Source organism: Acipenser ruthenus, chromosome 33 (assembly GCF_902713425.1).
Source record: "Acipenser ruthenus chromosome 33, fAciRut3.2 maternal haplotype, whole genome shotgun sequence".
NCBI lineage: Eukaryota > Metazoa > Chordata > Actinopteri > Acipenseriformes > Acipenseridae > Acipenser > Acipenser ruthenus.
The window spans coordinates 8,427,240-8,451,996 of record NC_081221.1 but is presented as its reverse complement, the minus strand read 5'-3'; the positions used below and the strand labels follow the sequence as shown (position 1 = coordinate 8,451,996).

The 24,757-nt window shown below is 39.4% G+C and overlaps 1 protein-coding gene across 1 annotated transcript; it reads left to right on the top strand.

Annotated features, from left to right (window-relative positions):
• The first annotated feature begins 611 nt into the window (after positions 1 to 611).
• On the top strand, positions 612 to 24,757 carry arf2a (ADP-ribosylation factor 2a). Its single transcript, XM_034055606.3, has 5 exons — positions 612 to 823; positions 19,401 to 19,572; positions 20,544 to 20,654; positions 20,938 to 21,062; positions 21,192 to 24,757. Exons 2-5 carry the CDS (start codon positions 19,425 to 19,427, stop codon positions 21,351 to 21,353), a joined length of 546 nt encoding a protein of 181 aa, XP_033911497.1. The 5' UTR covers positions 612 to 823; positions 19,401 to 19,424; the 3' UTR covers positions 21,354 to 24,757.

Sequence of the window (24,757 nt, the reverse complement as noted above, 5' to 3'; positions counted from 1 at the left end):
TTTAAAGATTGTTTTAGCTGCGCACGACAAAGACGTTTTTAATGAAAACAAACCATAACTGATTATACACATCCCAAATAAATCATGTCATCCTGTCGAAAAAAATAGTATTTTTTTGCAAAATGCAGACAACTGCTGCGCGTGCACATCAGTCATATTTTACCTCAGCCAAGAGCAAAAGAAATATCATCAGACGTGCTTGTGGGACGATCTAATTTTACTCATGCGCAATGCGCCATGGCTACAAATTTCTGAGAGGGTACTGAATTGGTTGCGACACCGGCCACCACCCACGTCCCTTCGAAATGTTGTTCTAACTTTAGCAAAAACGGATAAGTTTCGTTATAAAGCTAACACCGCCCATTCCCGATACTGAAACCACTACAGAGTGGAGCCGCCTGCCTGTTACCCCAGCTCTGTTCTAACTGGTGGGGATTCTCACGTCCCGCCCCGCTTACACCTCGGCGACGACTAAGGATACAGATTTTGTCAATTTTCGTGTCACGTTGGCATATTTTCCTTTTCTACCGGGGGCCGGAAAAAGTGGAAAGGGCAGGGCTATCTCGGTGATGTAGCAATCCTGTGAGTTTATGACTCGTCTCCATGTTTTAGGCAACACTCAACCAGCCTCAACTGTAAACGCCGGTGATTGGGTACAAAGTAATGTAGGTGGGACTCTGAGATAGTTTCGGGCGCTCTGATTGGCCTGGATTGTGCAATGGGCAAGATCGATGACGCGGCTTCTCCTCTGGCACGAAAGACGCCATTTTGTTGTAACAGTGAAGAGGAACGCGAGAGAAAAACCGTGAAGCCGCTTCCAGAGGTAAATCGAATACAATAAATTAAACTGTATTGTTATGATTATATGATAATATGATAATATAAATTCACAGCTGGCAGTATTAGATCTCAAACGTAACCTCTTTCGGTAAAATGTGCAATGGTGATTGCGGTACCGCAGCAGACGCAAGCGAATAATGGTATTTGTACTAGCGACTGGTACAAGCTACCACCACCATTTAAAATAAATACATAAAACCTTTAATACAACTGTTTTAACAAACAGTTATGGGTTTTTATTATTATTTCATATGTGTTATTAAATTTATTTTGACGACAGTTATACCCCCTATTTGTTCTTTTTGAGCAAGCCTCGGTCGCTGTGCAGTTAGATTTTTCCTGAGGCAGTCCTTTCACGTACCCTCAGTACTAATAGCTTTCTTAAGTATAACACATAGAAGGGGTTCCATTATGTGCTTGTCGCCACCATTAATGTATTCGTTTGTGTTAGCTCGACCTATACAAATACAGCGGTTTGCTAGATAGATGTGGGGTGTTGCGGGATCAAGGCCGACAAATGGGCCCAAGGGAGACCCAACTGAGGAACTGCAATGTCGAGCCTGTATATGCGCTTTTTTGCTCATATAGTAAATATTTCACAGAATCTTGTTGGGTATATGGATAAGCCTGAAAAAAATCTAAGCCACTTGTATATTGTTTCAGGGGGCTGAATGGTAAAACAAAAATGCCAGGCGACTATTAGGACAGGAGTTGTGCAATCTGAATTCCTTAACCCCTCGCTGCTTCTCAATCCTGCCATTCACAAACGTGTTGTGTCTGTAAAGTCTTTAAAAAGTAATGTACCGGCCCTTGGTGCTTTTCTGATTTACTGAATGGATGCTTGCATTTTACTGCCCAAGAAAAAACTTAATACTTTACCAGCTAACTTAACGTTAACATTTAAAGCGATCACATTCAAATGTCACGAGTTTCACAGCTTAGGTATTTTTTATTCATCTTTTATTTTCAGTGTTTATTAGTTTGTATCTAAAATGACGTTTAGTTTCAATACAAGTTTAAAACAGAACAATTAACAGTTGCATCCACTCATAATATTGCCAAATCTAAATAAACTTCCTGCTTGTTTGGTAAACCATTTCTTACTGTTCGTAGCATTTTCTTGTGGTCACTTAGTTTTCTACTGTATTATTTATTATTATTTATTTCTTAGCAGACGTCCTTATCCAGGGCGACTTACAATTGTTACAAGATATCACATTATACATTATTTCACATTATACAGATATCACATTATTTTTACATACAATTACTCATTTATACAGTTGGGTTTTTCCTGGAGCAATCTAGGTAAAGTACCTTGCTCAAGGGTACAACAGCAGTGTCCTCCACTGGGGATTGAACCCACAACCCTCTGGTCAAGAGTCCAGAGCCCTAACCACTACTCCACACTGCTGCCCATAAAGATGATTGTTGTATACTGTACTACAGTTAACACTGGCATAGCTTCCTCTAGTAACGGACAGAGAGGGTCATTTGGCCATCTTGTGTCTTTTTAGGACAAAACGGATAAATAACTTTTCAAGTGCAGTTTCTTATTCGATTATCATTTAGGCATTTATCAACGATAATCGATGCATTGACGTTTTATTTTTCAAAATAAAGAACAAATATTCGGGTTTTTGTTTTAACAGAAGATCCAATAACAAAAACATTGTTGTGCATAATAGTTAAACAAAAAGACGCAACTTACATTCAAATTAGAACACTTCTGATTATATAAAAAAGAAAAGAAATACAAAGGACTTGAGTTAACAGCTGAGAAGAATACGCGTGTGTCCGCATCATATTTCCCTTTAACACTAGGTTATACTCGTACCTAAATCCGCCGGCGGCAGTCATTATGACGGTTACATTTTAAACAACATCAATATTAAAATGAAAGACAAACTATTGGATACAAATCCAAAGTTTTATTCAAGCACATCATATCAAACATCTGCACAGCCGAAACGCTGTATTTAAATGAACAATTAAACATAAAAGGGTTTATTTTCTAACTTATGACATATATAGCACTACTTAAAAAAAAATAAATAAATGAAAAACTATAATAAATAAACATTTCAAAATAAACTATGTAAACAGGTATATGTACATAAAAAAAACTGTAAAAACGAAAGCAGTTTAATTTAAAACAAAAGTAACATGTTTTCTCTTGCATGTGTCACTGGATGCAACACTGAATCCAGGTTGAACTGCTGCAGACTGCTATTTTCCCCAGTGCATTCCTTGTACAAAACGAAGGAATTGATGGCTGCCAGGTCCAGTAGGTATAACAGGCTTAGGTGGGTGGGATTAGAGTCCTGCGCGGGTCAGATTTTTACAACCCGCTTCCAACCCGGACCCGCTACTACAGGACCCAACCCGCAACCCGCTGTAACACCGTCTTCTTACCCGCTACCCGACCCTACCCGACCCGCTTTAATAAGACCTGCAACCCGACCCGAACCCGCAAGTGTTTGTCCTTTACCTACTGCCTGCACCGACTGACACACACAGAGATCTCTACCATTCTCTACAGATTGAGTTTATACAATAGGCTACACAGCGCGATAGCTTTTTCTAGTGGTCTGAATATATTTTAACATTGTAACATTAACTATCTCTACTTAATTTATTATAAAATACCTGTCTCTTCCTTTCGTGCCACCAGTTGAAAGGGAGCTACACCTGTGCTTTCGCAGAGTTTTGTGGCTGTCGTTTACAAAAACATAATGACAGGTTTTAGAGGCAAAGAATCCAGTCACATGTTTATAATTTTCATTCGCTATGATTCCAAAAGAATTCCACACTTGTGATGGAATTCTAACTAGTATCCACTGCATGATATAAACCCTGCTCTATCTTTTGTTTCACCTCGTTCACAAACATTTTTAATATCACCAAGCAGACGTGATAAAAAGATCTTGCGACGTATCAAACAAGCGAGAACAACACTGCTTAGTCAGCTGACTCCTCCCTAATGCCTCCTGCTTTAGTGCTGGAAATATTGGTACATTTACCGTTATTTGGGAAAGGGTTACAGACGAGTACGCTGAAAGGACAGAAAAAAATGTAGGTGATTCAAATTCAGACCCGAAAATTTATTTTTTTTGACCCGTACATGAACCGCAAACCGCGAAAAAGTTCACATTCCGACCTGAACCCGACCTGCTTTTGCTCCGCGGGTACCCCACCCGATGCAGGACTCTAGGTGGGATTATAACTTCCTTATTTTCGTGAGGCTGTCTTTCAAACGCCATCAGGGTATTTAATACATGTATTTAGCAAAAGTCATAAACGTACAACCGCATTAAATTTGAAAACCTCAAACTGTCAAAATTACAGCAGTGGTGGTTCTAGTGTGTTTCAAAGCTGTGTTTAGATTACTATGCTGGAATTCTGAGCCTGCACACACTTGTTTTTAAGAGTCAAGTAACCTTGCTACTTTTCGATTTTAATCGGTAAAGCTCATTAAACGTCGAATTCCCCAAAAAATGAGTTTGACTGAAATTTACATAGGATAAACGTCAGTAAAACCACTCGCTATTTTTTATTTTCTTACCAAAAATAATAATGTAGGATCATCTCTAGTTTGTGTAGTTTTTAGACTTGCTGTCTGTCCCGTCTCCATTCCACTGTGAATGCCTAGCGGTTGCTGTCAGTCATCTCAGTGGTCCCTTAGTAGGCTTCTGTAGTTTTACTGTCAGTCATTGCATCCTGTTCTGACAGATCTCGTTGACTGAAGCAGCGCTAAAATGCTCTCATTTGTTTGAATGACTATCAATCATCAAGACCTGCACTGACTGTGCACTTTCATTTGCCAGCTGTAGCACCTGTTATTCAAAGCGCCTATTTTTAAATTAGCGGATTACTGTGTAGGTAAGCGGTTGCTATAGGTATACGGTGATTTGAAAATGGGGGCGCAAGAAGAAAACACTTAATGAGTGTTGTGCACGATACCGTGACCGACGGCTGAAGTCTCCGTGACGGAACGAAGCGGGCCCGTCTGCCTTGCCTTCCAGTGACTGAGTCCAGCTATGCTTGTCCAACGCAAAAGTAGAAGCTTAAAGTGTGTATCACAGCTGATGTTGTTTATCGACCATACTAGCACTAAAAGAACCGCATTCTCACACTCAAGGTTTTAATGCAACAGGAGACTTCAAACTGGGTTCTAATTTGATGCATAGATTCACCAATATGTAATCGAAGCTCTGGAAATTAAGGACAGATGATCAATAATCGATGCATCGATTAATTGTTGCACCACAAAAGTGCAGGGATAAAGTAAAACATGGATACACTTTTAAAAAATATCCAAAAACAGGTTCTCTATGAAATTCATTCCATAAAAAGGCAACAAGGGTGTTCTCTTTATAGTTGAGGATAGTAAGGCATATCTAGTTGCACCTTTGAAGTGTCCAGGTACTAGAGCCTTGCTATCTGACCCGAGCCCGACGGGACCCGACAATAAGTGTTGGGGTCGGGTGTATTTTTGTATATTATAGTTTGGGCTTGGCTCGGGTTGTGTCAGTGTGTTATCAGTGAGTGGATTATGGGTGTTTTTAATTAAGTGAAGATTTTGTCTTTGTGTGCTTCCTAAAACTTACTCCCTACTTCCTTTTTTGTGTGTCTAAATATACCTCGCGAAAGTGAAGCGCTGCAGTGAGTGGTGAGGACTTCTAGAGTGCACATCAGTTAACCAAAAAATTGTACGAAGGAGAGATTCTCTACATTAAAAATATCTAGGCTGATGGAGTAAAAAAAAAAAAAAAAAAAAACCTAACAGGAGAATGTGTAGCAGTGAAACGTTCCGTTGCTGGAAATGTTACGTCTAACTCCACTGTTTAGAAATTACAACATTGTCGTATTCAGCGATAATAAAAGTCCATGTGGCTTTGTACAATGCAAATCTTGCAAAATGTTACTGAAATGTGACAGCAAAAAGACAGGAAATTCATCACTGCAGCACACTGAAAAGGGATGTATTCGTCCTGTAGCTGGGCCAAGTCAGTCGTACCTGACTTCTTTTGTACAAAAAGAATGTGTTGCTGTTTATGGTAACAAAGTTTTGCAGAAGTCTGTTGTCTTCTTTTAACCCTTTGCGGTCCATTTATTCAGCGCGTCAGATCCAATTTATTTTCACATGCGCAGTTTATTTTACACTCACTGTTTTAAAAGTATTTTTTTTCACAGTGAAACAGGTTTAAAAGGCACTGCATATCAACAGGACACTCAGTACTGCATCTCCAGCCCCGCCCACCCCTTGTTCGCTGTATTTTTCACATACCTCTTCATAGTCGTTCATACTGATAAATCATCTCCTGATCACTAGTTTTATCACCAAACTCCTCAATAATGCGATCCAATGCATTATTTTATTACTGTAACATCTCAAAAAGCTCTGCAAATGTCAGTGATGTTCTTTGAGCACTGGATACGGAAGCAGCTATCTTGTTTGTTTATGGTCGTGTCATCTCTGTGGTGCCGGGGCCATGTGTATTGCTCAGATATGCCCCTTTTTTTTTCGTCTGCTATCGATCTCACTCGGCCATTGAATGGTTTTCTCGGCTTCTTCCGGAGAAAAAACAACTAGAGACCTGTGTTTTACGTCTTTTTAATATCGGACCAGAAAGGGAAAATTGTGACCTGGTCCGACATAGGACGGCAAAGGGTTAATTCATGCAGTGTTGAATTATTAGGAAATGAAGTAAATGAGATATGATTCATTGAGAGTCTAAACGGAAGGTACTTGGTTTCAGTAGCGTATGTTTGGAATTATGATATTTGTGGAGATGGTCAGGTCGGGTATGAAAATATTTCAAAGGGCTCGGGTCGGGTTCAGATTGGGTTTTAAATTTAGGCCTGAGCAGACCTCTACCCAGTACAACGAAAAGTATGTTATTTAACTTTTTTTTTGTGCCAGTGTTTACCACAGGTCCAGATTAGTGGTACTACTGTTTTCTTTTTTATATATATCAAACATTAAATACACATTTTTATTACCAGTGGGAGTTATAGTAACGGTGTGCATGATTAAGTGTTGCTTCCCTTTTTACATATCATACTATATTCCTGTCTCCTGACATTTAGATTTCTGACTGGCATCTTTATCATTATGCTGTTGCCAGCAAGGTTTTATTTTTTTCACAGTTGTGGTATTCTGACTTGTCAGCCACCTTCATGCCTGAGTGCTGTTTCTGCTGTGGGGTGGGACATGTTCTTGAAAGCAAAGTTAACCCTCAAACACTAAAAAAGAACATCCCAAGCTGACCTTTTTTGGTTTCAACTAACACATTTCTAGGTCTTTTTTTAAAAAGATTTCTTCACATTGCATGGCTGTATTAATGGATGGTAGCCTCTGACTCCGATTGTGTTTTCTGACACCGTGTGGATACCATCCAAATAAAAGCCTACAATTGTGAACATTATGTACACACTGAATGCCATATAAAGTGCTGCATGTTGACAATAATAACATTATGTGCCAAAAATGCTTGTTTTCCCACTGAGGGTCCTACACGCTCAACTAAAAAATTCTCAACTACCAGATTTCTTGAAATAATAAATTATTCTGCTGTAGCACGCTGCTACAGTTTTGTATTTCTAAAAAATGTGAATACAATAGCAAAACTGGGACGATGTATAGTTAATGTGTCTGTTCGGGACAAAAAAATAAATGAAAGTGGAAAACTGGGACGATCACACTTTTCCCAGGACATCTGGTAAGTCTAGTATAAACTCTTAATGTTATGGTAATGGTACACACCTTTTTTTTTTCTTCATTTTACTAAAGTTTTGAACGTTTAACAATAAGAAACAAACACTAAAAGCCGCAAACAAACTTTTTTCTGTCTAAAAGAAAAGTATAACAAAAAGGCATGAAATAGAATCCACAAAAATCTCAGATTTCAGTAAAATATGCAACCGTACACAGGAGGTCACGTGAAAGGGGTGCTCAGGGTTCCCACGCGTCCTGGAAAACCTGGCAAATTAAAGACTAGTCTTCCAGGCCTGGAAAACACATGGAAAATGAGAAAAAAAAAAAAGTCCTGGAAAACTTTGAGTGTCCTGGAAAATAAGATTACAGATGCCATAGTAACTCGAATGAATAAGCAGTTGCATCAATTCAAAACTTGTTTGGGCATACTGTAGCTTGTATTAGCGCACAGCGGCAACATCAGAGTCCAGGGAAGGTCAATTCAGTGCAGGTTGAAAGCATCAATAACTGCGCCGCTTGACTGCGCTCTCGGTTCAACTCCTTGAGGACAGAAACTGCAATGTGGTGGGAAGTAAGACAAATTGTGTCACTAACATTATGCATTGAGACTGGTTGTTATGTTTAATTGCAATTACTTTGTTGTATGTTATAATCTAGTTGGAATCAAATTTAGTAACGATAGCAAGCTACCGAGTTAGTCAACTTGTTGTTGGTGTGAGAGATGGTGCGTGAGCGTGATCCTGATGCTGTGGTAATCTTTTCTCAGAAACGTAGGCTACTGGTAGCTAGCTAATCTTGTTGTTGGGAAACAATATGCAACATGAAAGTAGCTGTTGTGCAGTGCTTCCTCATTGACAGATTCATGCTCACTTCAGGTAATGCATTGAGAATGAGAGCGGACTTGCAGTCACGTGTTCGTGTGTGTGCGCGTGTGCTCGCACAACGTGTATCAACGTGTGAAGTCTCATCAAAAACTCCAAACTCTGTGTGAATGCACCTATGAGTGTCTGTGCACTGTGCTTGTGTTACTGTATTTCTGCGTGTGTGTGTGCACTTGTGTGCATGCGCGCATAACGTGTATCTCTATGTGTAGTCTCTTTTCAAAAACTCAAACCTCTGTGTGAATGCACCTATGAGTGCTTGTACTGTCTTTGTGTGCGTGTGTGTGCGCACCCAACGTGTATCTCCATGTAGTCTCTTATCAAAAACTCCAAACTCTGTGTGAATGCACCTTTGAGTGTTTGTGCACTGTGCTTGTGTTACTGTCTTTGTGTGTGTGCGTGCGTGCACGGACGCATAACATGCATCACCATGTGTAGTCTCTTATCAAAAAATCCAAACTCTGTGTGAATGCACCTTTGAGTGTTTGTGCACTGTGCTTGTGTTACTGTCTTTGTGTGTGTGCGTGCGTGCACGGACGCATAACATGCATCACCATGTGTAGTCTCATCAAAAAATCCAAAATCTGGGTGAATGCACCTATGAGTGCTTACTGTCTTTGTGTGTGTGCATGCACTTTTGGTTGTGTGTGTGGACCTCCATAGGTAGGGTGGTCTCTTTTCTCAGTATGTGACTGAAGGGTGTGTGCACGTGCAGCTGACTCCTCTTGACATTGACTATAGTTCAGTGAAGCTAGAACCTAAACCCTCATTTGATATGATGGCTTGAGTAATAAAAATCCCTCAGTAGGCAACTTTGTGTGTGCGTTACAATTTTCATTGGTTTGATATTATACAGAGCAAAATCATACAGAGCTCTCACTCCCAAGTTGGAATGAATTTAGAGCTCTATATCTCTGGTTCCTCTTTGCTAATTGTTACATTCATTACACTTTTCAATCTCATTTGCAAAAGTGATTTAATGCTTTGCTGTGTTTTATTATTAAAGGAGTGAGTGAGGATGTCAGGATTTTCAGGAAGGCAGTGCAAGTTTAAAGTGGAATGGAAAGGAGAGCCTCTGTTCAGGGACTGGATAGGGGAAGTATCAGGAGATGTGCACAGGGCATATTGCAAGTTTTGTAGGAAGTCCTTTGATGTCAGTAATATGGGCATCTCGGCACTCAAGAGCCATGCACGAGGCCAAGGACATCTGAAAATAGCAGGACAGTTACAAAATGAGCCTCGCATGACACATTTTATGAGAAGGCCATCTGCCCAACAGCAGTTGAGGCAAGTGGCAGTCAGGGAGGAAGCACAGGACCACAAACTGCCAATGCAGAGGAGGAAAGTGTCAGTCAGTCAGGGAGGAAGCAGAGCAGGACTGCAAACATCAAATGCAGGTGCCGGTGAGGAAACAAGCTCAGGACCACAATGGTCTTCCTCAGTTTCAACTTTTTTTTTCGAACGAAGCTGTACTTGAAGCAGAGATCCACTGGGTTATCAAAATGGTGATGTCACACTTCTCCTTCAATTCAATGCACAGATGTGGCTGATATTTTTGGGAAAATGTTTCCAGACAGTGAAATTGCAAGGAAATTTTTGTGTGGTGCAACAAAAGCAGCCTACCTTGTATGTTTTTGTTTGTCACCGTATTTCAAAGAGAAGCTAATCAAGGACATAAGAATGTCAAAGTGCTATCTCTTTTGATGAATGCCTAAACAAAGTAACACAGACAGAACAGATGGGTGTGGTCGTTCGATATTGGAGTGAGGATGAGTGTAAGGTTGTGGTGCATTATCTTTTGGGACACACTCAAGCAGAGCGGCTCCTTGAGAAAATCAAAATAAGTTTATCTCCTTTTGATCCCAAGAAGCTCCTTCAAATCTCCATAGATGGCCCAAAGGTCAACTGGAAGTTTCTGCGAATATTTGAAGAGGAGAGAAGACAAATGGACCCAAATCTACCACATCTGCTCAACATGGGAAGCTGTGGTCTGCATGTTGCTCATGGCAATTTTCAACAGGGTGAGAAAGAAACTGGGAGAAACACTGAGAGCCCTCTGGCAGCTCTTTCACGACACACCGGCCAGAAGAGACGATTTTGCTGACTTGACGAAAACAACATTTCCTCTGAAGTTTTGTGCCCACAGATGGGTGGAAGATCTGCAAGTTGCAGAGCGTGCAATTGAGATATGGCCAGCTGAAGTATATTGAAGAAATTCCTAAAAGCAAAGTTCCAACCTCAGTGTCCTACACTTTGGTGAAAGAGGCAGCTGCTGACCCACTCTTCAAGGCAAAACTGCATTTTGTTGCATTTGTTGCAAGACAGCTGAAACCATTTCTTGAAACCTTTCAGACAGATGCACCAATGGTGCCCTTTTTGGCAGAAGAGCTGCCGTCTACTCTGATGAGCCTGCTGTCTTGCTTCATCAAGAGAGACGTCCTGGAGAACACACAGTCCTCCAGATGCTCAAACTTGACCCACTGGACAAAACACTGCATGTACCAAACAGCTTGACATCGGCTTAGCCACCAAACAAGCTCTGGATAAAGCTGACATTGGATGACATTGGATGTGCTTTTCATGTTTCTACTATTCTCCACTCCTTGTTCTGGAGAGGTGCAGTGTGTGCAGGATTTTGTCTCGGTGAAAAGGTCGTCTTGCTGATTTAATTGATCAAGTGTGTTAATGGTGGGCTGTATAGAGAGCCTGCACACACTGCAGCTCTTCAGGATATGAAGTGAAGAATACTAACCTAATGAAAAGTCTGGGTGGAAGATATTAAAGTAGCCTAATAAAGAAACATGATCAATATTGAAGTTTAAAAACATGAAGAACACAAGCCTATTAGTAAATCTTTAGATATTAAAGTAGTAAAGAAAAGGGAGGGTCAATATTGCTGTTTGAAAATGGGTTCATTGATAGATTTAGAGAAGATTAGCACCAACTTGGTGCTGGTGTGTGAAGGGACAGTCCATAGCCTGGAGCTGTTCCCTTAGTTGCCCTGTAGGCAAGCACCAGGGTCTTGAATCTGATGCACCCTGCCACCGGAGGCCAGTGGAGAGTGCAGAGGAGAGGTGTGACATGACAATGTTTATACACATGAGGTACCTACTGAGGCTGTGTGGCAGCCAATCATTGATAGTAATCGTGTGTTTCGCCACTCAGTGAGTAATGTCTCCCTATTATTTATCATAAAATGTCATTGAAAATTGTCCTGGAAATGTCCTGGAAAATTATTTCTTGAAAAGAGTGGGAACCCTGGGTGCTATCCAGTACTGTGTTGTTTTCAATCCGCTCCGATCCAAGACGTACCTGTGTCCATGTTTTCCAGTTCTCCATAGTGGTGGGCTTCCTTTTCAGATGGACAGATGCGCATCCCGGGGACACAGACAACTGCAAACCTGAGGGCCCGTCATGCGTGCATAAAGGACGCGGGTACCCATGTCCTGAGAACCTTACCTGTGTGTCTTAGTTGCTGTAAACATATATTTCTTAGATAAAATGAATTATTTCAGCTGCTCACCTAAACACTGCCATGTGGTTTTCAGGCAGGGAAACCATTCTTATAATGGACCCAGGTAGTGCCAGTATGAAAGGAGCTTAATTCAAGTCATTATAATAGGTATAAATAGGAGTGGCAACATTTTTGGGAAAGATGCTGTTTTTTAAAAACATGCTCAGTCTTAAGTTTAAAACTGTGCCTTGAAAATGGGATGCTGCAGCAGCATTGCTGAGAAGTGCATTTCAGGTTGTGCTGACTGAAAGGAAGTGCAGTACGATCGTTACCTCTGTTCCTGTTGGCTCCGTACTCCTGATTAATTTAAACAGTTGTATCCCATTTCAGGTATAGTTTTACCTGCCTCATTTCCACCCAGCGCTTATTGCCAAGGTGCAGTATCTTCTTTCCCTGTGTGGTGGCTTAAATTTAGTGAACCCTAGCATATACATTAACAGTGACATTCACTAGTTAAGGCTGCAAATGTATCACTAGATTGTTTGTTATTTAGCTGGACTTTTATTAATTTTTTTTACGCTTGGTATACAGTAGGATTTAGAAAAGTTGTACTTTTGTTAACCCCACTTTTCCTTAAAACACATTTTTTTAAGAACTTGCAGAGTAAGAAAAAGCTTGTATTCTAACTATTGTTTTCTCATAAGGTTACCTGTCATTTGAGGCATGATAGTTGCGCTTACAGGCTTGTTCTGTAAAAGAAAATTAACTGCATTCTTCATTGTTTTCTGATAGCCAAAACTAATTTCCCTCTCCTTCAATGAAGTAATTTTGATGTGACTACGGTACACTAGCTTTTTGAATATCCTAGTAGATTTTCTTTTGTGCTTCGGTGCTTATTTAAGTTTAGAATGGCCAGTCCGTGGGTTCCCACTTACCAATCTAAGGTCGATCGTCTCTTGCTTTCCATGCTCTTTAAGCCTGATATCTGTTATCAGGTGTTGCTATTTTTTTTTTTCTCTTGCATCCACAATCAGGGTCCGTACGATAGTCTGGATAAATGCCAAACTGATTTCCAGGGCTTGAAAATGCTTGAAATGCTCCGTTATGAAAGTCTTGAAAGTCAGGAATTTTACTAGTATCACGGGAGAATGAAAATAATTCTGCGATTATTTTTTATTATTAATAATAATTGATCTCGAAAGCGGGTCAGCAGCTCTAGAGGCAACTGTCTAAGCAGTTTACTAGTAGCAACTATATTGCTTGCGACCAAATCCCGTGAGGATTGCCCCGTGTAACACCCCTGACAACGTCCTGACAACTCAAGCGATCCTATCCAGTGAACGTATTTGTCACATGACTCTGTCTGCTCCAGTGAAAGGAAAGGCTATGATTTTTTAAATTTAAGTTAGACTGGAATTACAAGCTACTGTACTTACTGCTACTGTGCTCACCAAGATTCACATTTTGTTATCTTGTTGTTACCTTTTATTAAATCGTTAACGTTATTTCCCAACCCAGGAAAAAAAAAATCGAATACGATAGTTTACATACGAGAGGAGGCCATTCGGCCCATCTTGCTCGTTTGGTTGTTAGTAGCTTATTGATCCCAGAATCTCATCAAGCAGCTTCTTGAAGGATCCCAGGGTGTCAGCTTCAACAACATTACTGGGGAGTTGGTTCCAGACCCTCACAATTCTCTGTGTAAAAAAGTGCCTCCTATTTTCTGTTCTGAATGCCCCTTTATCTAATCTTCATTTGTGACCCCTGGTCCTTGTTTCTTTTTTCAGGTCAAAAAAGTCCCCAGGGTCGACATTGTCTATACTTTTTAGGATTTTGAATGTTTGAATCAGAAAACCGCGTAGTCTTCTTTGTTCAAGACTGAATAGATTCAATTCTTTTAGCCTGTCTGCATATGACATGCCTTTTAAACCCGGGATAATTCTGGTTGCTCTTCTTTGCACTCTTTCTAGAGCAGCAATATCCTTTTTGTAACAAGGTGACCAGAACTGAACACAATATTCTAGGTGAGGTCTTACTAATGCATTGTAAAGTTTTAACTTTACTTCCCTTGATTTAAATTCAACACCTCACAATATATCCGAGCGTCTTGTTGGCCTTTTTTATAGCTTCCCCACATTGTCTAGATGAAGACATTTCTGAGTTAACATAAACTCCTAGGTCTTTTTCATAGTTTCCTTCTTCAATTTCAGTATCTCCCATATGATATTTATAATGGACATTTTTATTGCCTGCGTGCAGTACTTTTCACTTTTCTCTATTAAATGTCATTTGTCATGTCTTCCCAGTTCTGAATGCTGTCTAGATCATTTTGAATGACCTTTGCTGCTGCAACAGTGTTTGCCACTCCTATTTTTGTGTTGTCTGCAAATTCAACAAGTTTCCTTACTATACCAGAATCTAAATCATTAATGTAGATTAACATAGCATGTTAACATCACTTTTTTTTTTTCATTTTAGTGTGATTAATAAAATGTACCGGTCATTTTATTTTAATGTATGGTGCTTGCTTGTAACTTACAGTATCGAGTGCAGCAACAGTCTTGGGTCCAAACCGTCAGCCGAGTGTAGATATACTATTTACATCCTCGCTGTATGGCCTTCATTATACGATTAAATACTGATTTTAATAAAATAAAAAATAAAATAAATAAAATAAAATAAATGAAACTAAACTACTGCTGATGTTGGCTCATACAGCTCCATGCAACCGGCACGGGAAAGCAACGTTGATGTTTTTTTTTGTTTGTTTGTTTTTTGTTTGTTTTAAATAAGGAACCAAGATTTAAATTAATTTGCAATTGAAACAAAACTGAAATTTGTTATTTTTCACCTCCCATAGAGTTGAACATTTAACAGATGGTATAAAGAAGTTTGGATCAGAATCCAATATCATCCCTTACAAAAAAGTAGTATACTGCAAGTATACTTGTGCCAAAATTGTCTGGTTTTAGTATACTATTGGTACCATTATACTATCCTATTTTGGCACAAGTATACTTGCAGTTATACAACTTTTTATATTATTTTTGTAAATAGTGTAACGTAGTTCTCAAATATTGGAGATTTCTAGAAGTAAGATTGTATCTTGCTTCTCCTTTGCATACTTGCATTGTCTCGTGCTAATGTGCACCTCCAGATTTTGACAAATACTTTTAGAAAACCGGGAGCAACTTCTGCTCTGGATCAAAAAGCTATAATGCTCTGCGGCTGCCCGCCTATATGGATAGCTATCGAAAAAATAATAGAAAATAACTAAAACACAAGTCTGGGAAAAACAAATGGAAGTTTGGAAAAAGTATGGAATTTTGATGTTGAAAAAGTGTATGAACCCTGCAATGTTTTAGAATTCTTTTTACATCCTAGCCTTATTTTTAATGTATTATGCATTGTTTTTCACTCTATTTAATGTATTATGCATTGTTTTTCACTCTATTTAATGTATTATGCATTGTTTTTGTTACTGTATCTTGTAAAACACTTTGTGATGCTGGTCCACTATAAAGGGGCTATATAAAATAAAGATTGATTGATTGATTGATTAATCAATCAGCCAGTCCCTTAAACAGGATAATAGGGGCCACTGTTGGGAGGCGAACCAGCTTCGGGGGATTTTCCTCCCTAACCTGCAGCAGAGTTAAGACCAATGCAGTGCAATAGAAATTTATCTGAAAATACATCTAAAAAGTGTTTTACAATCTATAAATTCAGTTAAATACATTTTGAAATACTTTCTTAATCTACAGTATAATTAAGTTTTGCACTTGTTCCGAGCTTCATGCTGTTCTTCATAAGTTGCTGACGGTTTCTAACCCTTTTTTCTTGTACAGAATTGTTGCAACTGTGGTATGGGCATTTAGACACGATTTACAGACATTTTTGGAAGGACTTCATTTTGTGGAATTTTGAAGTTTAATATGTTACAATATCTAATTGTATACAAAATTTGAATTTCTTGGTGTGTCTTTCATAGCTTTCAGTATTCTAATTTGTTGACAGTCCAGTATCGCTGTAATGACGCCAATTGAGCTAAACAGGAATGCTCCTACTAATACATGCAGCAGTAGGTTAGTAGAAGGTTAGCAATGGGGTGAAAAAAGTAAGGATTAAAATATTGGACTTAGTTTACTGTATGGTGATGCATATTGTATCGTATAGATCCTGCCAATGCACAGTCCTAAAAGGGGGTCAACATTGGGACTTGTTTGAAAATATGCTGTTGTGATATTCTCAGCTGAGGTCACCAAGACACTGTCCCAAGTCAATGTAACAGGAATGTATTGGCACCACGGCTGGACCGTCCCTTCCGAGCTCTTTGTTGGAGGCAGTAAGAATGCAACCCTTTTAAAGATAATGCTGTGTAGTGTTAAGCAAGGACTACAGCAGTTCATGATTAATAATGTGGAGACATAAGTGTTGTTCTGAATGTATACAGTTATTAGTGTTCGCGCTAGGCCGTGCCATTGCGCCAATGCCCCCCTGAAATAAAAAATGTCCCGCTGAATTTCTCTTAACGCGCCCGTATGTCTCCCTTCCCAGACAAGACGCAATACCAATACGCAGTAAATGTCTGACGACAGGCTAATCTTTTTTACTTGTTTGTTTACACTTGCATTTTCATAATTAAACTCCCGTGCTTTTATTCTCCAGTCCAGTAGAATGCGCTCACACCCTCCCTGGTTACAGTCAGTTTCACAGTAAAGCCTGGGCGACAACGTCATCAGGCTTGTTAACAACATGGCCCGGCGCAAATATAACCTTGTATCCCTGTTACACCCGACCATATTACTTCTGTAAGAATAAGTAATCTGTTGAAATGTAGGCTATTATATTTGTGCTTAAAAATACTGTGAAATTAATCAGCTGTTAACTATTTACTAGACAAAATATCTGTCTGTTTGATATGGAGTGATCTAGCAAGTGAATGGTAAAAATTTGAACTTGTGCGTACTGCAATACAGTTTATAGAGTGCAGTAGATTTGTGAAACGAAAACCGCATCGATTCAAAAAAAAGTCTACGGTAACGTTATAAAATATGTGAAATGTCTTTATGACAAAAAATGCTAAAATTCAGTCCCAAAATAATTCAGTATGTGTTAAGCACCAACTGTCTCTTGGCCATTTCGCCAGTAGGCCTTTAAATATAACGGCATGATAAAAAAACAAAAACAAATTTTATATATATATATATATAGTGTATGTGATTTTATACAGCACTGTATATAATCCATCTTGCATTGAGATAACACCACTGGAATCAGAATAAAGGAAATTTTATTATGTAATACAGTTCACGTGCAGTCACGGTTTTGGTAAGTAGCATTTTCAAAACCATATCATTATGTGCAGTATTAAAATATAGCAAATCCACAAAACCAACGAAATACATACTGTATATTTAACATTTTATTTTTTAGTGTTCTGTGTAACACGGGCCATCAATCCAATACCTGAAGCAGATACGCGTTTATCATATCAACAACATCAACGTGTGTTGTAAAAATAAAGCAAAAATTGCTTTGAAAACTGTTCAAAATATTTACTTGGGGGCTAAGAATGAAAAATGTAAAAATAAAAAAAATGCCATTTTTGATATGGCAATTGTCAAAATAAAAGGGCAGCTGGAAGGTAAAAATTTACCAGTCAGGACAATGGCATTTAAATACGACTATTAAACTGTATCTGTTGGTAATGTGGTTTCTTCTAATGCAGCGGTTTTCAAACTGGGGTACGCGAGAAAAATTCTGAAATGGCAGACAACGCATTTGACTTAGTACCACTTCCCAATCTATTGCAAACTTTTATCATTTAATCAACGTTTAATCGCTAACACCAGACTGCTGTGCTGTAACAGTGCGTTCAGTGCCATTTGCTATCATGGAATAGTCCTATGTCATTTCTGATTGACTGAGTTTAGCACGGAGGCTTCGTTAATTTTATTGTAATTACTAATTAATTAAAATCATGTTGATGTTTCCAACAACTAGAACCCTGTTTGAGGGACTATTTTTATCCAAAAGTAAATATAATATAATATAATATATAGTTTTTCCATTATAATACTGTAACTTTTATAATTTTATCCATCACGCACTCCAAGGCATGTGCGTTTTGTTGTATCATGTTATTGTACAAACCCTTTTTTCTGTTTTAATTTTATTATTAAATATACTGTATCTCAGTTGGGGGTATGCGGTGGACTACTTTTTTTGAAAAGGGGTATGCAGCTTAAAAAGATTGAAAACCCCTGTTCTAATGTGATCTGGTACAATGAATGTCCTCTACTCAGTGATACACCAGTGTCACTGTGACACATTTGCCAGTATTTTCCCCAAAAGTGACAGTGAGTAGAGTAGAGACACCTTGGTTGTATCTATAGCTTTACAGTTTTATTTTTTGTTCTTCAGAAACAAAAGGTCAGTAAACTCTGCTGGCATATTTAAAAACAAACAAAAATAAGAAATGGTGGTTGGTTCTGAATTATCAAACATATTGACCCCCTCATCAAATAAAATGTCCCCCTCAAATTTAGAGTGGGGGCCACATTGACCCTCAGTCTGTAAGTCCTGGAACAAACACTGAGTTATCTAGAGACAACTTGAAAGATAGCGTTCAAACTCTAATGGTACAGTGAATGTTCTTTCTAACCAAGAGACAAGCAGTTATTTCTGCTTTTGGCTGCTCATTTTTAACCCTTTGCAGTCCATTTATTAAGTGCGCGTCGGGTCCAATTTATTTTCACACGCGCAGTTAATTTTAGACACGCTGTTTAAAATGTATTTTTTTCCACAGTCAAACAGGTTTAAATGGCCCTGCATATCAACAAAGCACTCACTAGACTTCTCCAGCCCCGCCACACCCTTTCTTTCGCTATCGCTTTCATCTATGTAAGAAATAAATAATAATAAAAATAATAGTCGTACATACCGATCAATCATCTCCGGATCACTCGTTTTATCACCAAACTCCTCAATATTGCGATCAAAGTCATTATTTTATTACTATAACATCTGAAAAAAGCTCTGCAAATGTCCATGATAGTCTCTGTGCGCTGACGCACTCAGCCAGCTTGTTTACTATGACTGCCCCGTTATCTGATACCAGGGCCATATGTATGACTATTCATGAGACTTGTTTCGGCTCCTGTCGCTCCCACTCGGCAATTGAATGGTTTTCTCGGCTTTTTCCGGAGAAAAAACGACTAGAAACCCGTTTTTTTTCGTTGCTATAATGATGTCGGACCCAGTCCGACAAAGGACCTGAGAGGAATAATTGCAATGTCGGACCCAGTCCGACAATGGACCGCAAAGGGTTAAGCCTGTCCTGTGATTTTTTTAGACTCCAAAATAAAAATTTGTGAAAATGGCCTATCACTAGAGAATTGTAGTCGCCATATTTAAAGAGTAGCTGATCATACAACCTTTACTAAAAGCACTGATATTTCAGATGAAGCTTCTAACCACGTTCCCGTTTTATTTGTTCCAGGTTGTTTAAAATAGTTAAACTACAATGGGGAATATATTTGGGAGCTTGTTTAAAGGCCTTTTTGGGAAAAAGGAGATGAGAATTCTGATGGTGGGGTTGGACGCAGCTGGAAAAACAACAATCCTTTACAAACTGAAATTGGGAGAGATTGTAACTACCATCCCCACAATAGGTAAGTGGGTTCAGGTTTTACCTGGACAGTAAAGCACGATCCCCCTGTGTATTCTGTGTGTTTTTTTAGGAGTATGAGGAGAGGAGTACTTTTGAATTTAATCAAAAAAATGTAAAGTTGAGGGGCTCCCGAGTGGCGCATCGGGTAAAGGCACTCCGCGTGGAGCGCAGGAGGTGCCCTATAGCCTGGAAATCGCCGGTTCAAGTCCAGGCTATTCCACTGCCGACCGTGGACGGGAGCTCCCAGGGGGTGGCGCACAATTGGCTGAGCGCTGCCCGGTTGGGGAGGGCCTAGGTCGGCCAAGTTGTCCTCGGCTCACCGCGCACCAGCGACCCCTGTAGACTGGCGGGTGCCTGCGGGCCTGCCTGTAAGATGCCCAGAGCTGCGTGTTCCTCTGACGCTGTAGCTCTGAGGTGGCTGCATGGCGGGCCTGCAGAGTGAAAAGAAGCGGACAGCTGACAGCACATGTTTCGGAGGGCGCGTGTGTCCATCTTCGTCTCTCCCGAGTCAGCGTAGGGATGGCTTTCCAAATTGGGGAGAAAATGAGAAAAAATAATTGACAATTCCAGATTAGAAATAAAAAATGTAAAGTTGCTCAATACTATATTGCCTTGCCTGGGTGACATTAATACAGTATAAAGAAATACCTTTGTCAGATTATGGTATTTGGTATGGTATTTGTTAATTAAAACTCAACACTGAACTGGAGCTTTTCCATATGTTGCTAGACAACAAGAATATGTAGTTACAGTTTAATTGATTAGATCTCATTATCTGTTTTACATTTAGGATAGACAAAAGCTTTAAGCTTTTTTTCTGAAAATGATAGGTCACTCTGGTTGTGAAGTGTATTGTGTGGGGGGGTTTTTGCATCTTTTTTTATGTAGTGTGTGTAACACAAAGCATATCTTATCATGTGTGTTTTTATTTAATTTTGTTTTAATTATGTATTTATTTTTTACGACTTGCAGGTTTTAATGTAGAGACAGTAGAATACAAGAACATCAGCTTTACAGTGTGGGATGTAGGCGGTCAAGATAAAATCCGACCTCTCTGGCGCCATTACTTCCAGAACACACAAGGTCAGTGTCCCTGTGCTTTTCCCAAAGATTTAAATCTGTACATCACATATTGGAATTTTATTGGATATGTATATAATGCAATTAAATGTTTTCTGAGGAGAAAGTGTTTTTAAAAAAAAAAAAAATGTATAAGGTGATTTTTGCTTTTAAACATGTGGGTCAAAACTATGAATGTATTGTTTGTCTGAGACCTGGTAAGTTGTGATTTGTGTAATTACTAGGGAAGTTTACAGTTTGTGTGTTATCACACTTCCTCATATGACTATTTCTGTATTTTGTGCAGGCTTAATTTTCGTGGTTGACAGTAACGACAGGGAGCGAGTAAATGAGGCGAGAGAGGAGTTGACGAGAATGCTTGCAGAGGATGAGCTGCGGGACGCTGTGTTGCTTGTTTTTGCAAACAAACAGGTAGAAATAGACTTTTTTTCTACCACGTCTGTATTTCTTTAAAGTGTAGACATCCACCCTTTAAAATAACATCAAGAAACCTCAGCACAAAATCTGTTTCATCACTGACCCGTTCCTTTTGTCCTGCAGGACTTGCCCAACGCCATGAACGCTGCTGAGATCACAGACAAGCTGGGGCTGCACGCCCTGCGCCATCGGAACTGGTACATCCAGGCCACCTGCGCCACCAGCGGGGATGGCCTCTATGAGGGGCTGGACTGGCTCTCCAACCAACTCAAAAAACAGAAATGATCCATTCCATTGGCCATGTGAGGCGGCGGCAGCATTAGTCCCGGCCCCTCCACCCACCTGGGGCTCTGACTGGCAGCCCTGCATATGTATGTGTGTGTGTGTGAGTGTGTCTGCATGTCTGTATGTCTGTGAACTCGGAGTGGGAGCAGCCCTTGTGCACTGTGCCTTACACCTCCTGTGGAAACAGTATTGCGGTTTTCTAAAGAACACTACCAGCCTTTTTGTCTCTAGCCATGGGAATTTTTTACTTAGGCATTGAAATTTACAGGGTATACTGGCAGTCAGTCAAGAATAGTGCAGGGCTTCTAGATTTTATTACAACAAACTGGGTGTCCTCTTTCTGGGATGACTAGAATTGAAAAGAGCTGAAGGAATTTGTGTCTAGCAGTTCATGATTACCGGTTAATAGAACATTTCTAGTAGTTTCTTTTGTAATTGTAGGAATAGAAAAAGAAAACTGTCATTCCAAGACTTCCTTGATTTCAGTAGGGCTGCCTGCTGAACCTCTAGTCATTTTCGTTTTCTAACTGGAAAAGTTACTTGCACAAAAAAAACTTGTAGAAGGATGGTTGGACATCCTCAGGTCTTTTTTGTAAACTAATCTTAAAGCCCCTTTTTGAAGGTATAGTCGCCTGACCTATTGGACACTCTTGGTTCCAGATGTTTCACTAGATATAAATATTTTGGTATTTCTCCATCTATGGTCTGTTTTATTGTATTAAACACTAGAATGCAGCAATGAACTGTGCTTGATGATTCTTGATCATGCACGTTTGGATTTATTAAGGCATAAAAACCTGGAAATGCGGTTTGGCAAAGTGGGTTATTTTGCATTTTCATAGTATTTTCAGAAACTACTACCTTGAGTTTATTTATGTAAACTGCTGAGTACAGATGGGGTTGTCAATTATATGGTGATGGGGACAGAGGAGTGGATTGTAGTTTGAAAGATAGAAAAGCAGTTAAAACGGGCCACTTATTTGCTTCATATATATGTATCTGAGTTTTGTGATCACCTAATAGAATGTGTTAAGAGCAGTTACCAAGTTTGGGGGCTTTTAAGGTACAGCTCGCTGAATTCTTGTTTCTGCACTGCCTGCCTATTGGCCAGAGATCCTAAAAAATAGTATTGGTGTATAAAGGCCTGGGGTGGTAAGGCATTTACAGAGAGCTGCTCCCACTCTCATTTTTGTACAGAATACCTGACTCTCAGATGGGCGTGCTGCTGGGAAAACGGTGTACAGTTGCATCTTATTGCAAATCTAACCCATTTGTCTTGATTTGGGGTGGGTTGAGAGGGGTGGGTAGGTTGGGCAGTTACTGGAATGGGGTGGGGTTGTGAAACTATGACCTAAATTCAGTGTGTGTCTCTTGGAAGTGCACTGAAAGTCTGGTGTTGAGCCGCTGTAGCAGTAAAACAAACTCCAGTAGAAGAGACAAAGGATGGCTTGCAAAAAGTATTGTATTAAATGAAATTGCATACAGCAAAGAATGTTGTGCTTCAAAGAAGACACCTGGATATGCTGTATCAGGAAACCCCTCCGTTAACCTGTACGTCAAAACAATGACTAATGGTATCGGCACAAAGATCCTATTTCCATGTTGCCATTTTGTAATGTCCACAAAGGGGTTCTCCACTGTGAAAGTGTGCTACAGGAACAGACATGCATAGGGACAAATATGGGCAAAATATTAAGTTGTAGCTGCAATGAGAGTATACCTAAACACCAAAAAATAAATAAAGGTGCCGCCCAGGGCTGAAGGATATGTGGACAAAGGGGATGAATACTAGACATGTTCACTCGTGAGAATCTCAGACGAATCTCAGACGTGTCCTTTTTATAAGTAGAGAGGATGTTACCTATTCATTATCAAGGGCTCCTGTAAGGTGAAAGCAGCCCTGGAGTTGGCCTTCTGCATGGTTAGTACTGGCAGGGACTAGATATAGTTTCAGCTGTAGACGTTCTGAAGCCCCATGGAACCAAACATGGCTACCATAAAAAAACAATCATAACATATGTATCGGCTGTACAGAGAGAATAACTAGTACTCCTGCAGCGTACAATACAGACTGATCATCTCTTCACAAAACACTCATAAGTGTCAATGGATGGCAAGTATGATCTTCTGTGGCACAAAGATGACCATGGTTTGTTGAGTATGAAACTGATTCAGGCATGTAGAGTCAAATGCATAGTCATTAATTGTGTCATTTGACGGTGCCTCTAATGTCATGTAGCTAGAACCATCCTGGTATTGCATTTGCAGATCTGGAGCCAAGGTGATGGATTGTTGTGCCCACATTGCCTCTGTTCTGTGGTATTTAGGATACCAAAGATGTATGTTAAACCCAGGCATCTACACATGAACACCATGTCCTTGATGCTGGATGGGATTCAAAGGACCATCAAGATCGTTAAGAAATCTACCTGCTGGTTATGATAGTCAGTCTGTGTCTTCTCAGCTAAGCCCATTAGTCATCTTGGAATGGGTCAGGTGGTAAGGTAGTGGCCGCTATTTCCCTTCATAGTACACATGACACTACACGTGCAAAGTTTTATTCAATTCAGGTGTTGGCAAAAATTGACCCTTCTTTCAAGCCATTCTTTGCTGAAAGTCTTATCTTGCTGAGCAGAGGTGAGGCAGGGGGGACGTATCTTGGGCAATAGAAATATAATTTTCTAGTTCTCCAGATTTTCAATGTAAACCATATTGTATATCAGTGTTGTAACAAGTAACTGAAATATCTTGAAAATGCATCCACATGCTTGTCACAACTTTTAAATGTCCCTTCATTTAAGAAGGACTTATAACTTGTGTCCATCAGAAACCAGTTGACCTCCAGAAAGACAAAATACAAACTGTTTCCACTCTAGGTTGTATAAAGACTAAAAACATATCCTCTGTAAGCAAGTGGAATACTAGTACTGCAGTTCATTTCCAAGAATACCAACATCCAACAGTGCGTGCAGGTACACAGCTCAGTAGAAATAAAATAGAAATAACTACTGTCAAAGATACTCTTGTTGCTTTTCTGGCCTGTTAGTAAATATTAATTTTGTCTAACATGAAAATATAGCCATAGTGAAAGGAATCCAATGATTTTTAACAAGTCAAGTTCTACGTACTTAATCTAACACACACACATTATATATATATATATATATATATATATATATATATATATATATATATATATATAAACACTAGGCAATCATTTCAAATACCCTTGTTAAAATGTGAAGCTTTAAGTTTGAAACCCCTTTCTGTATAAATTGACTCATACAAAACAAGTGCGCAGATGTGTTTTTTTTTTTTTCTCAAAACCTGATCTGATTCTGGGGTTTTTAACCATGTTGTAACTTGTCTGAGAAATGCACTATAATAAAGAGATCTCTATTCAA